The sequence below is a fragment of the Heloderma suspectum genome, chromosome 2, assembly GCF_057233095.1.
Source record: "Heloderma suspectum isolate Gila_16-S chromosome 2, 16-S_ref, whole genome shotgun sequence".
In the NCBI taxonomy this organism is placed as follows: domain Eukaryota; kingdom Metazoa; phylum Chordata; class Lepidosauria; order Squamata; family Helodermatidae; genus Heloderma; species Heloderma suspectum.
The window spans coordinates 301,903,940-301,918,734 of NC_139459.1; the positions used below are offsets into that span (position 1 = coordinate 301,903,940).

At 46.1% G+C, this 14,795-nt stretch overlaps 1 protein-coding gene across 1 annotated transcript in view; it reads left to right on the forward strand.

The window, feature by feature from the left end:
- Positions 1–13,688, forward strand: part of CELSR3 (cadherin EGF LAG seven-pass G-type receptor 3) — a 187,732-nt gene extending 174,044 nt beyond the window's left edge. The window contains 12 exon segments of the mRNA XM_084829828.1: positions 727–840; positions 1,488–1,565; positions 2,024–2,119; positions 3,879–3,985; positions 4,491–4,560; positions 5,100–5,192; positions 6,330–6,422; positions 6,965–7,051; positions 7,666–7,869; positions 8,779–8,833; positions 10,651–10,787; positions 11,867–13,688. Coding sequence (XP_084685954.1) covers positions 727–840; positions 1,488–1,565; positions 2,024–2,119; positions 3,879–3,985; positions 4,491–4,560; positions 5,100–5,192; positions 6,330–6,422; positions 6,965–7,051; positions 7,666–7,869; positions 8,779–8,833; positions 10,651–10,787; positions 11,867–11,932 — 1,200 coding nt within the window. The 3' untranslated portion in view covers positions 11,933–13,688.
- Positions 13,689–14,795: the final 1,107 nt, after the last annotated feature.

Consider the following 14,795-nt stretch of genomic DNA (forward strand, 5'->3'; position numbering starts at 1 on the left):
TAGTTAAGCCGTGATAGGCTATGTAAATACTTACGTAGCCTATCACGGCCTCCGCAGGGACGCAAATGGCATCCCTGCGTTAGCCGTGATAGGCTACGTAATTATTTACGTAGCCTATCACGGCTATAATGAGGAAGCGAATGGCGGCCGCAGACGCAGACGCCATTTGCAAGTCAGTGCAGATGGCAGCAGGTAAGTGCTCCGTTTCGCGTGCCTTTCGTGGGGGGGGCGGGGGGCTTCGTTCCACCATGGATTTCAGGGGGCCGAATGCACTGGCATTCAGCCTCACTGAGATCCGTGGCAGAATTCTCTGACATCCTTATGTGTAAAGGGAATCAGACGTGATCCTGCATTTAAAATGGAAGTGGAAAGCCCCATTTTAAATGCAGGATTTTAGGCTGGTGTAGAAAGCCCCATTAAGGGCTTTATGGGTTGAAACCAAGACCTTGAATTGGACATGGAAGTGGACAAAGAGCCAGTGCAATTGTTTTAACGTGGGTGTTATATGTGCTAACCTACCCACCCCCGTCAGCACACATGGAGATGCATTTTGTAGTGACCGGAGTGTTCAAAATGCCTTCCAAGGCTGCCCAACATAGAGCACATTGCAGAAATCTAGTCCCAAGGTTACCGGTAACTGAGGCCAGGTTCTCACGGTCCAAATCAGGGCACAGACATTAGGCCTATGCAGACTCTCAACCCTTCTCAATGGTTAATCTCTTTCAGGAGCTGATAGCCCTGGGGCTCAGTAACTCCGTGGGTAGTTTTTTCCAATGTTACAGTGTCAGCTGCTCCATGTCCCGCTCTCTTGTACAGGAGAGCACAGGAGGGCACAGTCAGGTAAGTCCCAAATAGACATATAGCTTTTTCTGGTAGGAGGAGATCCTAGAGCTTATAAATCAAGCCGATGAGCATCAGAATAGAGTTTCAGAGCACTCCTTTGGAGCTAATTGAAAGGCATGTCGTGATAAATTAGATCATTGTGATTTGTACAGTGGTGCAGTTAGGTAATTTCAGACAATGGGCTTAACAGTCCTACGAAGGGGGTAGAGCTCTTCAGATGGCAATGTGTATTAATTGCTTTGCATACTTCAATGGGGGTAAACTAGCCCTGCTGTGTTTGGGGACTGTCTGCCTGTTCTGAGTGGGGCCCTGGTGGCCTGCATCAAAGTCTCATGTCAAATGCGTAGTTCAGACCTTCTTATTTCCATCTCTGTTTTCCCAGAACATAGGGCAGAAATCACCTGCACCAATTAATACCAGTTGGCTTTCCATTCACAGGAAAAGCCATACTCACCCTGGGAGCAAAAGGGAGGGCAAGAAATTAGGGTTATTCACAAGTAAAGCAAATTGAATGCCCTCATTACCTCATGGCCACCTCAGTCACCACAGAAAAAAGGGAGGGAGTGCATGTTGAGGTTCTTCTCCTGTACACACACACCCCAAATCAGCTTGACATTCAGTTATCTCTGTTTCCTCCTCTACAGGTGGCTGGGGTGGTCTCGTGTCTCGTCATCCTAGCAACCATCTTGAAGATTGGGGAGCTTTTCCAAGAACTACCCAAAGTATGTTTAAAATCCTGCCATTTCCCAAATCTGGCTGCAATCCTAAACACACTGACTTGGGAGTAAATTCCACCAAACTCAATGGGACTTACTTCCAAATAAACATGTATAGGATTATGCTGTTTGTATTCTTTCACTTAGCAATGAGATTAATTATTATTTTCTGGGGCCTTTATATATGTCAGCACCATCTACACCTAGGCTGTGAAAGACAGAAAAAATAGCACATGGGCCATATTTAATCTTGGAGAAAATGTCCTTTAACTATAGGACCAATGGCCATATCTCTCTTTTAGGGCTTCACCACTACTAGATAAAAGGTCTTCCTTTCAAATTTACATTTAAATGTACAGTTTAAATGAAGGCCCTTCTGTTATTTTCCATGAAGGTGTGCTATGATACTCAGACTTGTCTGTTCTCTGAATCTTCATGTTCTATCTTTGCTATTGCTTTTTCAGGCCATCTTAGCTGCTATCATTATAGTCAACCTGAAAGGCATGTTCAAGCAGTTTAAAGATATTCCTGCACTTTGGAGATCCAACATTATTGACCTGGTAAGGAAGTGAAAAGGACTGGCGCAGGAACCACAGGGAGTCTGTTTCATTGCTAGCCTGCTGTGGTCCTGAGCTCATCTAAACTACATGATCAACAGAAACACATGGTGCCATTCTTGCTGGACTCCAGAATAACAACCTAGATATCTAGCTAGAATGTGGAAAAATATTGCAGTGAAATCAAACTATCATTCACTAACTAAAACTTTAGCAGGACTGCATGTTTGAATGTTGCTCCCAAGCAGTGGGGGAGAATCCATGCACATAGAACGCTTAGGGGAAAGACTGTGCTAGAACCTCTCCCCCAGGCATGCTAGTTTTCTGCATGTGGGGAGATTTAAGAAAGAAAGAAAGAAAGAAAGAAAGAAAGAAAGAAAGAAAGAAAGAATTCAAATATGAGCTCTGCAGTCCTGTTTGGTAAATCATTTCTATTTATTGAAATATTTTCTAGGCATCTGCTAGGTGTCTGATATTGTTATTGTGGTGTCTGATTTGTCTGCCTTCCCTGGCACATGCCAAGGGTATAGGACAGTGAGAGCCACAGCCTAGAGGCCTCCATGCTTGCCACAGCCTTCCCAACACAGTGCAGAAGGCCCAGTTTGCACTGCCAAAGCCCCAGCCTGTGCAAAAGCCTGGAATGAATCCATGCATGGATGGTGCACCCAGGGTCCTTGTACAACATCATGTGTGAAATGTAGCAGTATAGCAGAACCAAGACACAGAGGGATGCAGTGCTGACACTTCTTCCTTAGCAGGGACGCTGATGTCACCTGCCAGCCCCATCAAAATTCCCTGTTCCTTCTGAGCTTAGCTGCAATCCTCACAGTAGCTGGGGGCTGGTGGACAAATTTTCCCAGCAACAATATATTGTTCCCTGTTGTAATGTAAAGTATTTTGGGGTGGTTAGGTCTTGAATGGGCAATCAAGACCCATTCGCCTTACAGAAGATCTGCTCCTGGCAGAGATCAAAATGACTAGAACTGGTTTGTCGATGTGGATCAGCACAGCACCCTGAATTTTTAGACTATTCCGTGCAGGTGTGGCCACAGGGAGTGTCATGATGAGCATCCAGACTTCAAAATTGACCATGACACCACTGGTGAACTGTATTTCTCACGAACAACATGACCCCGGAGGGTCCTGTTCATCCCATTTTAAGTCACTTGCTCAAACTGTTCTTTGACCTCCATTTTAGTTTTCAGGCTGCATTTTATATTCTGTTGCAATGTGCTAATTTTTCAGTGTAGGCCACCTTGTGTATTTTTAGTAAAGAGGCAGGGTATAAATACAATAAAACCGTAATACTGCATAGTAGGCGCATCCAGTGCCTCTGCACCTGTGTGGTGTGGAAAAGGCCCTTCCTGCCTGCTGGATGACTCTACAAGGTTAGCGGTGGGTGTAGAGAGAACAGGCCAGAGTTCAAGCCACAGCACCATTCTCTAAGCCAGCCTTCCCCAATCAGCCCCAGCCAGCATGGCTTATGGTCATGGATGATCGGAGCTGTAGTCTAAAACATCTGGAGGGCACCAGGCTGAGGAAGGCTGTTCTATGCTCTGCTCTCTAAGCTAGAAGCCTATTGGCAGGCCCAATAGCCAGGTACAAGGGAGGACCATTCTAGATCAAGACAGGGTTGCTGCAATAATTCAGTGAGTTCCACTGAAATCTGTGGCTGAATTATGGGCTTTTCTGGAATTCAGTGGCAACCCTACTTATTGCTTCTCTGTCATTATTGTTCTCCCCTCCCCACCTCCTCCTCCAGTTCATCTGGCTCGTGACCTTCGTAGCCACCATTTTGCTGAACCTTGACATGGGACTGGGGGTTGCTGTCGCTTTTGCACTTCTCACTGTCATCTTCCGGACCCAGATGTGAGTATTACATTGGCCAGAAAGGGGAGAAAAGGGGAGTCAACTTGAGAATTGCCTTTTGCTGATTATGTCAGAAAACAGGCAAAAGATGCTTCCAAGCTTCCAACAGGCAGGGTGGGAGCATACTGGGGCCGCTCTGTGAAAAGTGTCAGAGATGAGTCATAGACAGCCATCAGGTGGAAGCCAGGCAGTGGAGGCTGGTGGCTGCTATTTCAGTGGGGCTGATCCCTACCCCCAAAATAGGTTCAACACCTTGGATAGCTCCTTTAGCATTCTGGCTGGTTCTAACTAAAGCCCAGAATGGATTTACAGCCCCACTGATATCAGAGCTACCAGCCTCCACTGGAGCCAAGAACACTGTAACAATCACAGACTGGTTCAATAAACAAGTTCCTACGTTTCACTGTCTGAATTTGGCAACTTCTCCTTCAATGTAACATTCCAAATAACTGGCTTGCTGACCAGAGCCTTTGCTAACCTCTTCTTTTTTCCCATCTTCTTTGAGGCCCCATTATTCCATTTTGGGACAAGTGTCCACAACAGACATTTACAAAGATGTAGATGAGTATCACAAGGTAAGTGTGCCATGAAAATGACCAAGGGAGATGGCTGGGGGCGGGGGGGGAACCAAGTAGAAAACGGTACAGGTACTTTGCAAAACAAAATACTGTGCCTCCTCTGGTGCCAATAGCCAAGAGGACATGCCAAACAGAGAGTTGGGATGAGGCAACCCGAAGAGCCAAACAGTTGATCCTTCTCGAGCTGTCTTTCAGATCTCACTTGGAACAAGCTCTGATCTACAATAATGTGTTCCATCAAGTCCTGTCTTGGACTTGTTGGAACACATTGCTACACAAATAGCCACACAAATAATGTGCCCTAAACAAGAGTTTTACTTATTACCATCTCTACTTTTAAAAATTTATCTGATTTGTATCCCACATTCTGATTTGTATCCCACCTCATGGCATCAAAATTTTATGCTCCCATTTTATGCTCACAACTTCACTTCGAGAAGGTCAAGCTAAGAGATAACTTGCCCATGACCACCCTGTGAGCTGTACTCTGTCCACTACTACACACACATGAACTCTCCATTTTGTTTTGTTTCCAGGCTGAGGAGATCCCAGGTGTGAAGATTTTCTGCTCCTCTGCTACAGTCTATTTTGCTAATGCTGAATTATATGCAGAGGCCCTAAAGAAGAAGGTGAGGAAAGTTCAGAAGAGTGTTTCTTATGGTGCGGTTTCCATTACCGACATATGACCCGTAGAATGGCTTTGGGCTGTATTCTGCTCGGAAGGAATCAAATCAGGGGTAGGCAACCCGGCACCTTCCAGATGTTTTGGACCACAACTCCCATAATTCCTGACCATTGGCCTTGCTGGCTGGGGCAGATCAAAGTTGTCATCCAAAATATCTGGAGGGCCCCAGGTTGCCTCCCTGAACACCCTTTCAACTCATGTGAGGTGCATGCAATATAGTCAACATTCCCACAGTAGTGTAAATCCTCACAGCTCATCCTTGGTAAGGAAAGACTGAGTTATTGTGCATTTTAAAGGGAAAGGACTGATGCAGCCAATACTACATGTTACACTTTTTTATTTTTACTTTAAAGTTGCTGTGCAGCAGGGAGGGGCTTTGAATCTGATCAGAGCAGTTGTGCTAGGGGGGCAGTTTCAGATCTTTCCACCTACAACATTTCCCTTATCTAAATCCTTCCTGCCACTGATACAGTGTCCTGGAATATCCTGAGTCACGGCTGGCCTCACCATTAGACAGGGTGAAGCAGTTGCTTCAGATTGCAGATGTTAGTTGGTGTGGAGTGGGGAGTGGCAGCAGCACCCTGGCTGTTCCCCTCTGTTGGGAGGACAGAGTTGTGTGTCCCAGACAACATGCCCTGTGCCCCCTAAACTAGCCTGCTAAGCCGTAGGTGTGGTGGAGGATGCTGTCCCATCACCAGTGTCAAATTAAAAGTCAACTGCCAGCCCCATCAGCTTCAGGAGGTGGAATGTGGGTGGGCGGGTGCCATCTTGTCCTTCACTCACACCACAAAATGTCATTTGCCAGCCCTGTCCTGAGTCTTAATCTGGTGTTCTTGGCATGTGGCCATGCTTTTCATATTTCTTTGGACTACATTTCTTTCAAAATGTAAGTAGTATTAGCCATTTTCTGTTCAAGAAGTCCAGCGAAATTCATAGACTGAAAGATGTGCATAGACCATGGCTCTTAGTATCATTTTATATCATGCACAAGGGGCATATGGGAAGCAAGCAAACAGACAACATTCACGACAGCCCCTAAAGCCAAGAGCTGCTGTTGCATAAGTATCTGTTTCTTTTGCAGTGTGGCATTGATGTGGACCGTCTCATTGAAAAGAAGAAGAAAGCCCTAAAGAAAAAGGAAAAGAGAGACAAGAAAGAAGCCAAGAAGACAAAGGTGCACTCTTCTGTCTGGCGCACTTTCTTCGAAATTACTAACCAGTGTGTTTTCCATGTTGTTTCCTCTGTATGGTTAGTCCATAAATCAAAGAAGAAGGAAAGGGATCTAGCTCAGCCTTCCCCAACTACAGTTCCTGTAACCCCCCAACCAGTATGGTCAATTTTGAAATTGTAGTTGAAAACATCTGGAGGACACCAGGTTGGGGAAGGCTTCTGTGCAGGATAGAAGGCGTAAGGCAGCCATTTTTCAAACAGAAGGGATATCCACGTACATTCTACATCCACATTTTATATGTGGGACAACTGAAAAGCTCTGTTAGTGTCATGTACCAAAACTTTATTTGACACATTGTTTCCAGGGCACTCTGAGCAAGGGCCCAGATCTGTAGAAGCTCAGGTCAAAAGAGTATGTCTGTGTTACTTCTTCTCTGCCACTCTTTTTTCTAAAAGTCCTTTCTGAGGTTCTCAGAATGTCTTGTGGAGAAACAGTTGTTGTGGGTTCATTGTGACTTGTATTTCGTTTTCTTGTTTTGGTAACAGAAAATGTCTTCTGAGATCAAAAAGGCACGTGACTCTGGGAACAATAACCTTGCATTTGTGGATATAGATATGGAGGCAAAGTCACAGGTATTTATCTATCTGGAGATTTAAAAAAAAAAAAAATTCCAGAGCATTTCACGCAATCATATATCAGACTAAAACTCAAATTATTCTTTTTTTAATTATATTTTTTTACCATGGAATACAATTTCGATTTTCTGCCTCGGGCACCAAAATGTACTGGACTGTCTCTGACTAGGATTACCTCAAGTGACACGCCCACCAAGGTGCTGTGACAAAACTAGCCATAGCCATAAGAAAACAAGAGAGAAGCAGGATATACAACTGAGTTGGGCTTCCTGTCTCTTCACCCTTCATCTTGTCTGAAATCAGTTTTATGCAGCTTCCCTCACTGAGGAGATTTGCATGCTCCCACTGCGGGGGACAACTTGCACATGTCCTCAGCAAACAGGTACATTCCTCCTCTGAGGTTTGAAATACAGTTTTCTGGGCTCCAGGCTATGATCTTACATATTATTAGTTGATAGGAGAAAGGACGATGGAAGCCTCCATTTGCAGAAGAACCTCCAGTCTTCTCTGTATCTCCTGAGACACCCTGTGAACAGACACAACCCGGGAAAACCCTATGACTAGTAAACTGTCACATGTAGAAAGTCGACTGTGCTTTTTCTTTCTCACAGGAACCAGGGGATGACACAACAATGGCTGGGCCTAATGGAAGCCTGAAGTACTGGGCCCCCAAAAACAACACCCAGCAGCCGCAATCTCGTTACAATCCCAGCTTGAAGACCCTGGGACTGGAAAAGCCTCCTCTTCACTCGCTCATACTGGACTTCACTCCTGTCAATTTTGTGGACACTGTCTCTATAAAGACCTTAAAAAATGTAAGGAGCAAGAACAAAGAGAGAGAGAAGCACCCATGAGAGAGTTGTTGCACACCGAGTCAAATACAAAAGGCAAATCTATCACACAGGGCAAAACCCTGGAAAGGGGGAGCTTTTGGATGCCCAGATGAAGGCGGCCATCTTTTCTTTTCTTTTTTTAACCAAGAGTGCCCCTGGGAACGTGCCGCCAGGCTGCAGCTGCTGCTTATTGCAGTTCCACCACTGCTTGAAGCAGTGATGAAGCTTTTGTTAGCAGTTAAAAGAAAGATGGTCTGCAAGCTTCTGCCACCTCTTATCTATCCCAGTAAGGCCCTTCCCCTGAAAATAGAAGAGATGTAGAATATGGTATATTATTAAAAATAAAATTATAATAAAAATATAAGACGTTTCTCCCAACCCCAAAGATCACAAAAATCTTCAGGGGGGCTGACTGTTCAAGCTGTTGCCTTCCTACCCCCCACTCCCATGCCAAAAAATGTCTGAGCTATTTAATTTGGCCCTGAGGCATTCTCCAAGAAGGGCCTCTATCGCACTGTAATGGCTGACCTGCCCTTTTGAATCTTCCTTATTGGCATCTGTTAAATTCTCTGCCAATCACATCTGTAGTGGAAACGACAGACATTTTAATATGCCATTGATCCAAAATGGTTGTATCAATGGCATATTGAGGCATTTATCTCAGCTTTCCTTAGGCAGAAATCATACCCGCAGACCATTGCCCATTGCCCATGGCTACTGAACTAAAACTCTTATTTGTGCAGAGAGACCAATAAGAATAATATGAGTTTCATGAAATAACTTCCTCAAATCTTTCCTATGCTGGCCTGCCTTGGTGGGACAGACAAGAGCATTCCCTTTGTTTCTACAAAGCTTCTCAACTCAGCTGTTTATGTTTGTTATCCTTGGCAGATATTTAAAAACTTCCAGGAGATTGAAGTGGACGTGTTTCTCGTTGGTTGCCATGGTAAGGAGGCCTAGGATGTCATGTTCAGCCAAGCTGCAGGAATCAAGCCATAATAGGGCACTTTGTATCACTGATTCCTCATCCCTCAGCTATAAATCATGGATGCCCAGTTCTTCCTGCCCGTTGGGTTTCTTCTATTAATAGAATAGTAGAATCATAGAATAGTAGGGTTGGAAGGGGCCTACAAGGCCATATTCCATCCCATTATTTTATCAACCCACAGAACTACTTTAAGGGAGCAATCCTAAGGCTGCTAGTCAGCGGCTAGACTGCCATAGGATATCTGGTTTTCCAGGAACCGACCTCGAAGCCCATGCTCCGAGGTCAGTTCCCGGAGAACCGACCTTCCCCTCCTTCTGTGCTGCCTCGCAGGCAACACGGAACAGCCCCATGCGCCACGCTCGCAAGAGGAGCACAGAGCGGCCAAAACGGGGTGTTCGGGGAGGCGTTCTGGGGCAGGGAGGGTGGAAATGCCTGTACGACGCATCCTATGTGTTGTCTGGCAGCCTCCTCCCCCACTCCGCCCTCCTGCAGCTAGCCACAAATGCAGGGCAGGAGAAGCGCAGAGGGAACAATCCCCTCCGTGCTTCTCCTGCACTGCATTGGATAGGCAGTCGCCTCTGAGTTTGGAGGTGGCCGCCTATCTGCATAGGATTGCACCCTAAGTGTACTGTCAGGAACATAAGAAGTCAGTGATTCAGATGCTGCTTCCAGCTGAGGCTTTTATCATGCAATTGTTCTGCCTCAAATACAAATTCTTACGGAGGTTATCTTCCATTTGTAACCCTCCCATGTTTTCCCACCATTTCTTCAGTTTTTTCTTACCAGAAAAAGACTGTTCAGGAAGAAAAGATGGAACAGCTGCACAGTGCCTTTTGATTGGTAGTGCTAGGAGCATCCAGGCCCCCACCCACCTGGATGGAAGCATTCAGGGTCCAAATAAATGTAAATGAATATAAATACCAAAAGAAGATAATGCAGAGGCACACTTGTTCATGCTAAAGCTGTTCGAAGTTTTGGGCTTAGATCTTGCTACTACTAAGGAAATGCTGAGCAAAAGCCCCTGTATGTGGCTAAGACATTGCTAGAGCCTGTTCTGATCTCTACACCTAGTTTTGAATCATGGGCATTTCTGGATCCCAGGGGGGATATTTTTGCCATCATTAAGGGCCATACTAGATGTGACATGGGAGATCTGTGGTTAGGAATCTCCCACCTGGGAGCCCAATGTGGATGCTTTGAGACCATGGAAGTGGTACTCTGGGGAAGTGCTTAGCCTTTTGCCTAATCTAAATCCTCACCCCCACTCCAAAATTGCCATTAGATTAGCAAGGGTAAAGTGTCCCTTCCCCCACCCCTCCATGGAGCTAATAGCAACTGGAGGTGGCTTAGATCAAGGGAAAGGAAGAAAGGATTCAACACACTCTCAGAATGCCAGTTCCTGATCTTCAAAGTAGCTACATGGGGTTGTTAATTAGAAACATAGAGACACAGTGGGAGAGCCTAAGCACAGCTCTCCCACAACATGTCTAGTATGGCCATAAAGGATGTAGTAGAGGATCTGCTCTGTGCCATTGCTATTACAACATGCTTTGCTTGCATCATGCTCCCAGCGATGGCCACAGCTGGAGACAGACTGATCCAGCCAGGAAATCCCTTCCTTCTTGGCTCAGGGAAAATTCAGATGATCAGTAGATCTGAGCATCCATTGTTAGTGCTGCTGGTATGGGGTGGCAGAGGTGACTCAGAATGGTCATGACAGGCCAGAACCTAAAAAGGTGCCCTTGCATAGCTGTTCCTTGTTTTTCTCCCCACAGCGTCAGTCATTTCCCAGCTGGAAAGAGGCGACTTCTTCAGCCAAACCATCACCAAGCACCGGCTTTTTGCATCAGTGCACGATGCTGTTACGTATGTCACCAGGAACCAGGGAGAGAGCTCGCCACAAACTGACACAGTAAGCAGTCGGCACTTTTGCTTATCAGGGTTCATGCGCCCCCTTGCTACTTCCAAACCAGGCATATGCCTTCAAACCACAGGGTTTGAAGGCCACCACTAGTCTTCCTTGATGGGCCCAATGTACCTCCATTCCATTTGGCTTTCCCTACATTGGGTGCTGTTTGGCCTTCCATACACTGCAGGGCCAGTGCACTCTCCTTGCCCAGATCTGTAACGGGTATACGCTATCTCATGTGCTAAGAAGACACTCCCCACTCCATGCCAAACCACAGTGTTCCCTCCCCATTAAATGTACTTTTGCTTAAACCAATGCACTGAGATAGAGCTAATATTCAGCTTGTGCAGACCAGGAAGTCCCCTCTTCAAGTGCTGTCTTTGCTATGACCTCACTGGGTTGCCTTAGGCCGGGGTGGGGAACAGATTTGGGATGGGGAGACGGCCTCCTACCCAGCACTCCACAGGCCAAATGACTTCAGGGCACATGTCCACACCCCCTGATGTCAGTGGGAGGAGCAACATTCTCTGACATGAGGGCAGTTCTGACTGGTTCTGACTGAAATCCAGAGTGGATTTGCTTACCCACTGAAATAGGAACCATCAGCCTCCACTGCCTCATTGTTACCACCATTATTTAGGCAAGCCATTACTTGCCTAAATAATGTCTCATTCTGAACCCTTGCTCCCACATCTGTAATATGGGGCAAGTAATATCCAGTTCTTAGAAGGATTGCTACACCAGTGCCTAAGCACTCATGCAAACTGCCATCATTAGTGTGTTTATTATTTTAAAACTAACAGTTGGGATATGATCCATATAGAGAGGATGCTGGGAAAGAGGAGACTGTCTTCCATCCCATTTGTACAGGAGTTATACCTTGGGTGGGTCTTCTTGGAATTTTCTCTGATAGACATGTAGAAGGCTATTGGCAAATAGGCTCTAGAGGAACCTATGCCCAACTCTCTCAGGGACACGGGTACCATGGGTGGTGAGCAGGAAACCAAAGAGATATGTAGGGTTAATTGGAAGTGCTCTCAGGAGAACTCAGTGTCACTATCTTTTGTCCTCCATCTCCATAGGTCAAGCCCAGCACTACACTGGAACCAGTGGAATCATCTGCTCCTTCATTTCTCACAGAGGAGTAGAAAATACATTTTCAAATGACTGATGGAATTGCCTTTTGTTGTTGTTGGTAAAAGTGAATTCTCCATGGAAGAAATGAACTCATACCAAGTGCTTGAGAAACTGGGAGCCTGAGGTGGCTTTTCCTTGACAGTCTTCTTTAGACCTGGGAGAAACTGAGAAACTATCATTGCCAAGGACCCGTTGTTCCACGTGTTTGGAGACAAAGCGTCTTCTAGTCCTCCTGTGACAGATTGCAAGGCACCAAAATTCCTGCCAAGGAAGAAGTCCTTTCAGACATTGGAAGCATCTCATTTGTTGCTTTGGCTACTCTTGGGATAAGGATTTTCCACTCAACCCTGCCACTTGATTAGGAGGGGCACTTGGACATCTACAGCATCCTCCCTGCCTTAAAGCCCTGTCGAGGTGGAAAGACAGAAGACTAACATGTTCCTTGTGGGAACATCTACTGTCCATTTAGTCCTTCCTTCTTGGACAGGAATTTTAAAAGCAGGTCTTAGAAAGCAAGCTTTCTGCAGTTTGGATGTCTCTGTATCTGAACCTGGATATTGAGAAAGGGGCCTTATCTCAACAGGAGAATACATGTTTTGCATGCAGAAGGTCCAAGTGTCAGTCCCTGGCATCTCCAGTTAAAAGAGCCAGGTAGCAGGCAGTGAGAAAAACAAAGGCCTATGCTTGAGACATTGGAGAGCTGTCACCAGCCCAAGTGGGCAACACTAGGCCTGATGGACCAATATTCTGACCCTGGTTAAAGAACAGAAAGCAGAGGGTAGGAATAAATGGTCAGTTCCCTCCGAAAGAGGGATGTAAACAGTGGGGTCCCAGAAGAATCTGTACTGGAAGTGGTGCTTTTAAATATGTTCATAAATTATCTGGAGTTAGAGGTGAGCAAATTATTTAGGGTGGTTAAAATGAAAAGGGACAGCAAAGAGCTCCTAAAGGATCTTTCCAAACTGGAGAACTGGGCATCAAAATGGCAAATGCGGTTCAATGTAAGCAAGTGTAAAGTGATGCACATCAAGGCAAAAAATCCCAACTTCATCTATATGTTCATGGGGTCTGAGCTGGTGGTGGCTGATCAAGAAAGACATCTTGGGCCGTATCTCCACAACAACAGAAGGAGAAACTAATGGAGGAGTCAGCTTTGCTGCGAGCAGGGCTCCACGAGCAGGTTCTCTGCAGCAGTAAAACTCACTTCACAGAACAAACATCCTGGTGGGGGGAGTGGAGTGAATGTCATCTGACTGGCAGGGCACGCTCAACCAATAAGAGAGGCTTCCCCCCTCTCCCCCGCTTTCTCTCTTCCCCTGAAAGTCCAGGTGCACCTGCATTTCAGGAGCAAGCGTCATTGAGCACAATGGGAGTTACTTCCCAGTAGACACACATATAAGCTCAAATATTTCAGCCACCTAATGCGAAGAGAAAACTCCCTGGAAAAGACCCTGATGCTGGGAAAGATTGAAGGCAAAAGGAGAAGGGGACGGCAGAGGATGAGATGGCTAGATAGCATCACTGATGCAATGAATATGGACTTGAGCACACTTCGGGAGAGAGCACAGGACAGGAAGGCCTGGCGTGCTATGGTCCATGGGGTCACCAAGAGTTGGACACGACTGAACAAGAACAACAAGACACACACATGCTTGTGCTGGGAAAGGGGGCGGGGACACAGAGATGGAAACCAGCCCCCATTTTAACCCACAGGATCTCTATAACAAAGAGTGGAAGTAGTTTCTTCCTAATGCAATAAACCAAACAAAGGAGAATCAGAGCCTTGAGATCGCACTTTACTGCACTTAGGGAATTGGGCTTCAAACTGTGCCATGTCAATTGAGGCAGATCTCTGTAAATTCTGTGAGCATTCAGAGGGAAAGCCTCACTGAGCACAAGGGGAGGTACTTTTGAGGAGACACTAATGGGTTTGTTGTGGGAAAGAGAGCAGTAAACACAAAGACAGAAACCAGCCCCCATTTTAACCTGCAGGATCTCTATAAGGAAGGGTCAAAGTAGTTTCTTCCTAAGGCAATAAACCAAACAAAGGAGAATCAGAGCCTCGAGATCACACTGGGCTATGTCAATTGAGGGCATTCTCTGTAAGTTCAGTAGGCATTGAGAGGGCAAGCTTCATTCAGCACAGTGGGCGGAAACACCCCTTAACCGGAGTCACGGTGAAAGGCACACCGCTGGGCAGGGCTAGCATACCTGAGGTCAATGCCAGGGTTGGGGCACACAGCAACTATACCCGGGAGAACCCAACTTAAGGAAAAGATTTGGACTTTAAGCAGTCTCAGGAAGTCCGGTTTTTCCCTGATAAGGTCTGGGGTGGCTGCTGGATGGCCATGAAGTTGTGTATCCCTAACAACCTCCAAACGCAGCCAGCTTGGAGTAAATCCGTGGTGGAAACACCCCCTTGGGGTTGTGGTGGACAGCTTGATGGAAATGTTGACCCAGTGTATGCTGCTGAGAAAAAGGCAAATTCCATGTTAGGCATAATTAGGAAAGGAATCGAAAATAATACTGCCAACATCATACTATCTGTGGTGCAACTACACTTGGACTACTGTGTACACGTCTTGTCACTGCACCTAAAAAAAAAAGGATATTGTAGAGTGCAAAAAAGGGGGAGGGAAGGGCAACCAGAATTATCAAGAGGCTGAAGCAACTCCCCAGTGAAGGGAAGTTACGTTTGGGGCTTTTAGCTCAAAATAGGCTGCAGGCAGGGGGGAGGTGGCATGATAGAGGTATACAGTCAGGGCCAGAAATATCGGAACAAGGATAACTGTTTTGGCAGTTGGCCTCTGTATACCACCACATTGAAGTTGAAAGGAAACTCACCCAGATGGGAGCGAAATCAGGACTTTCAGC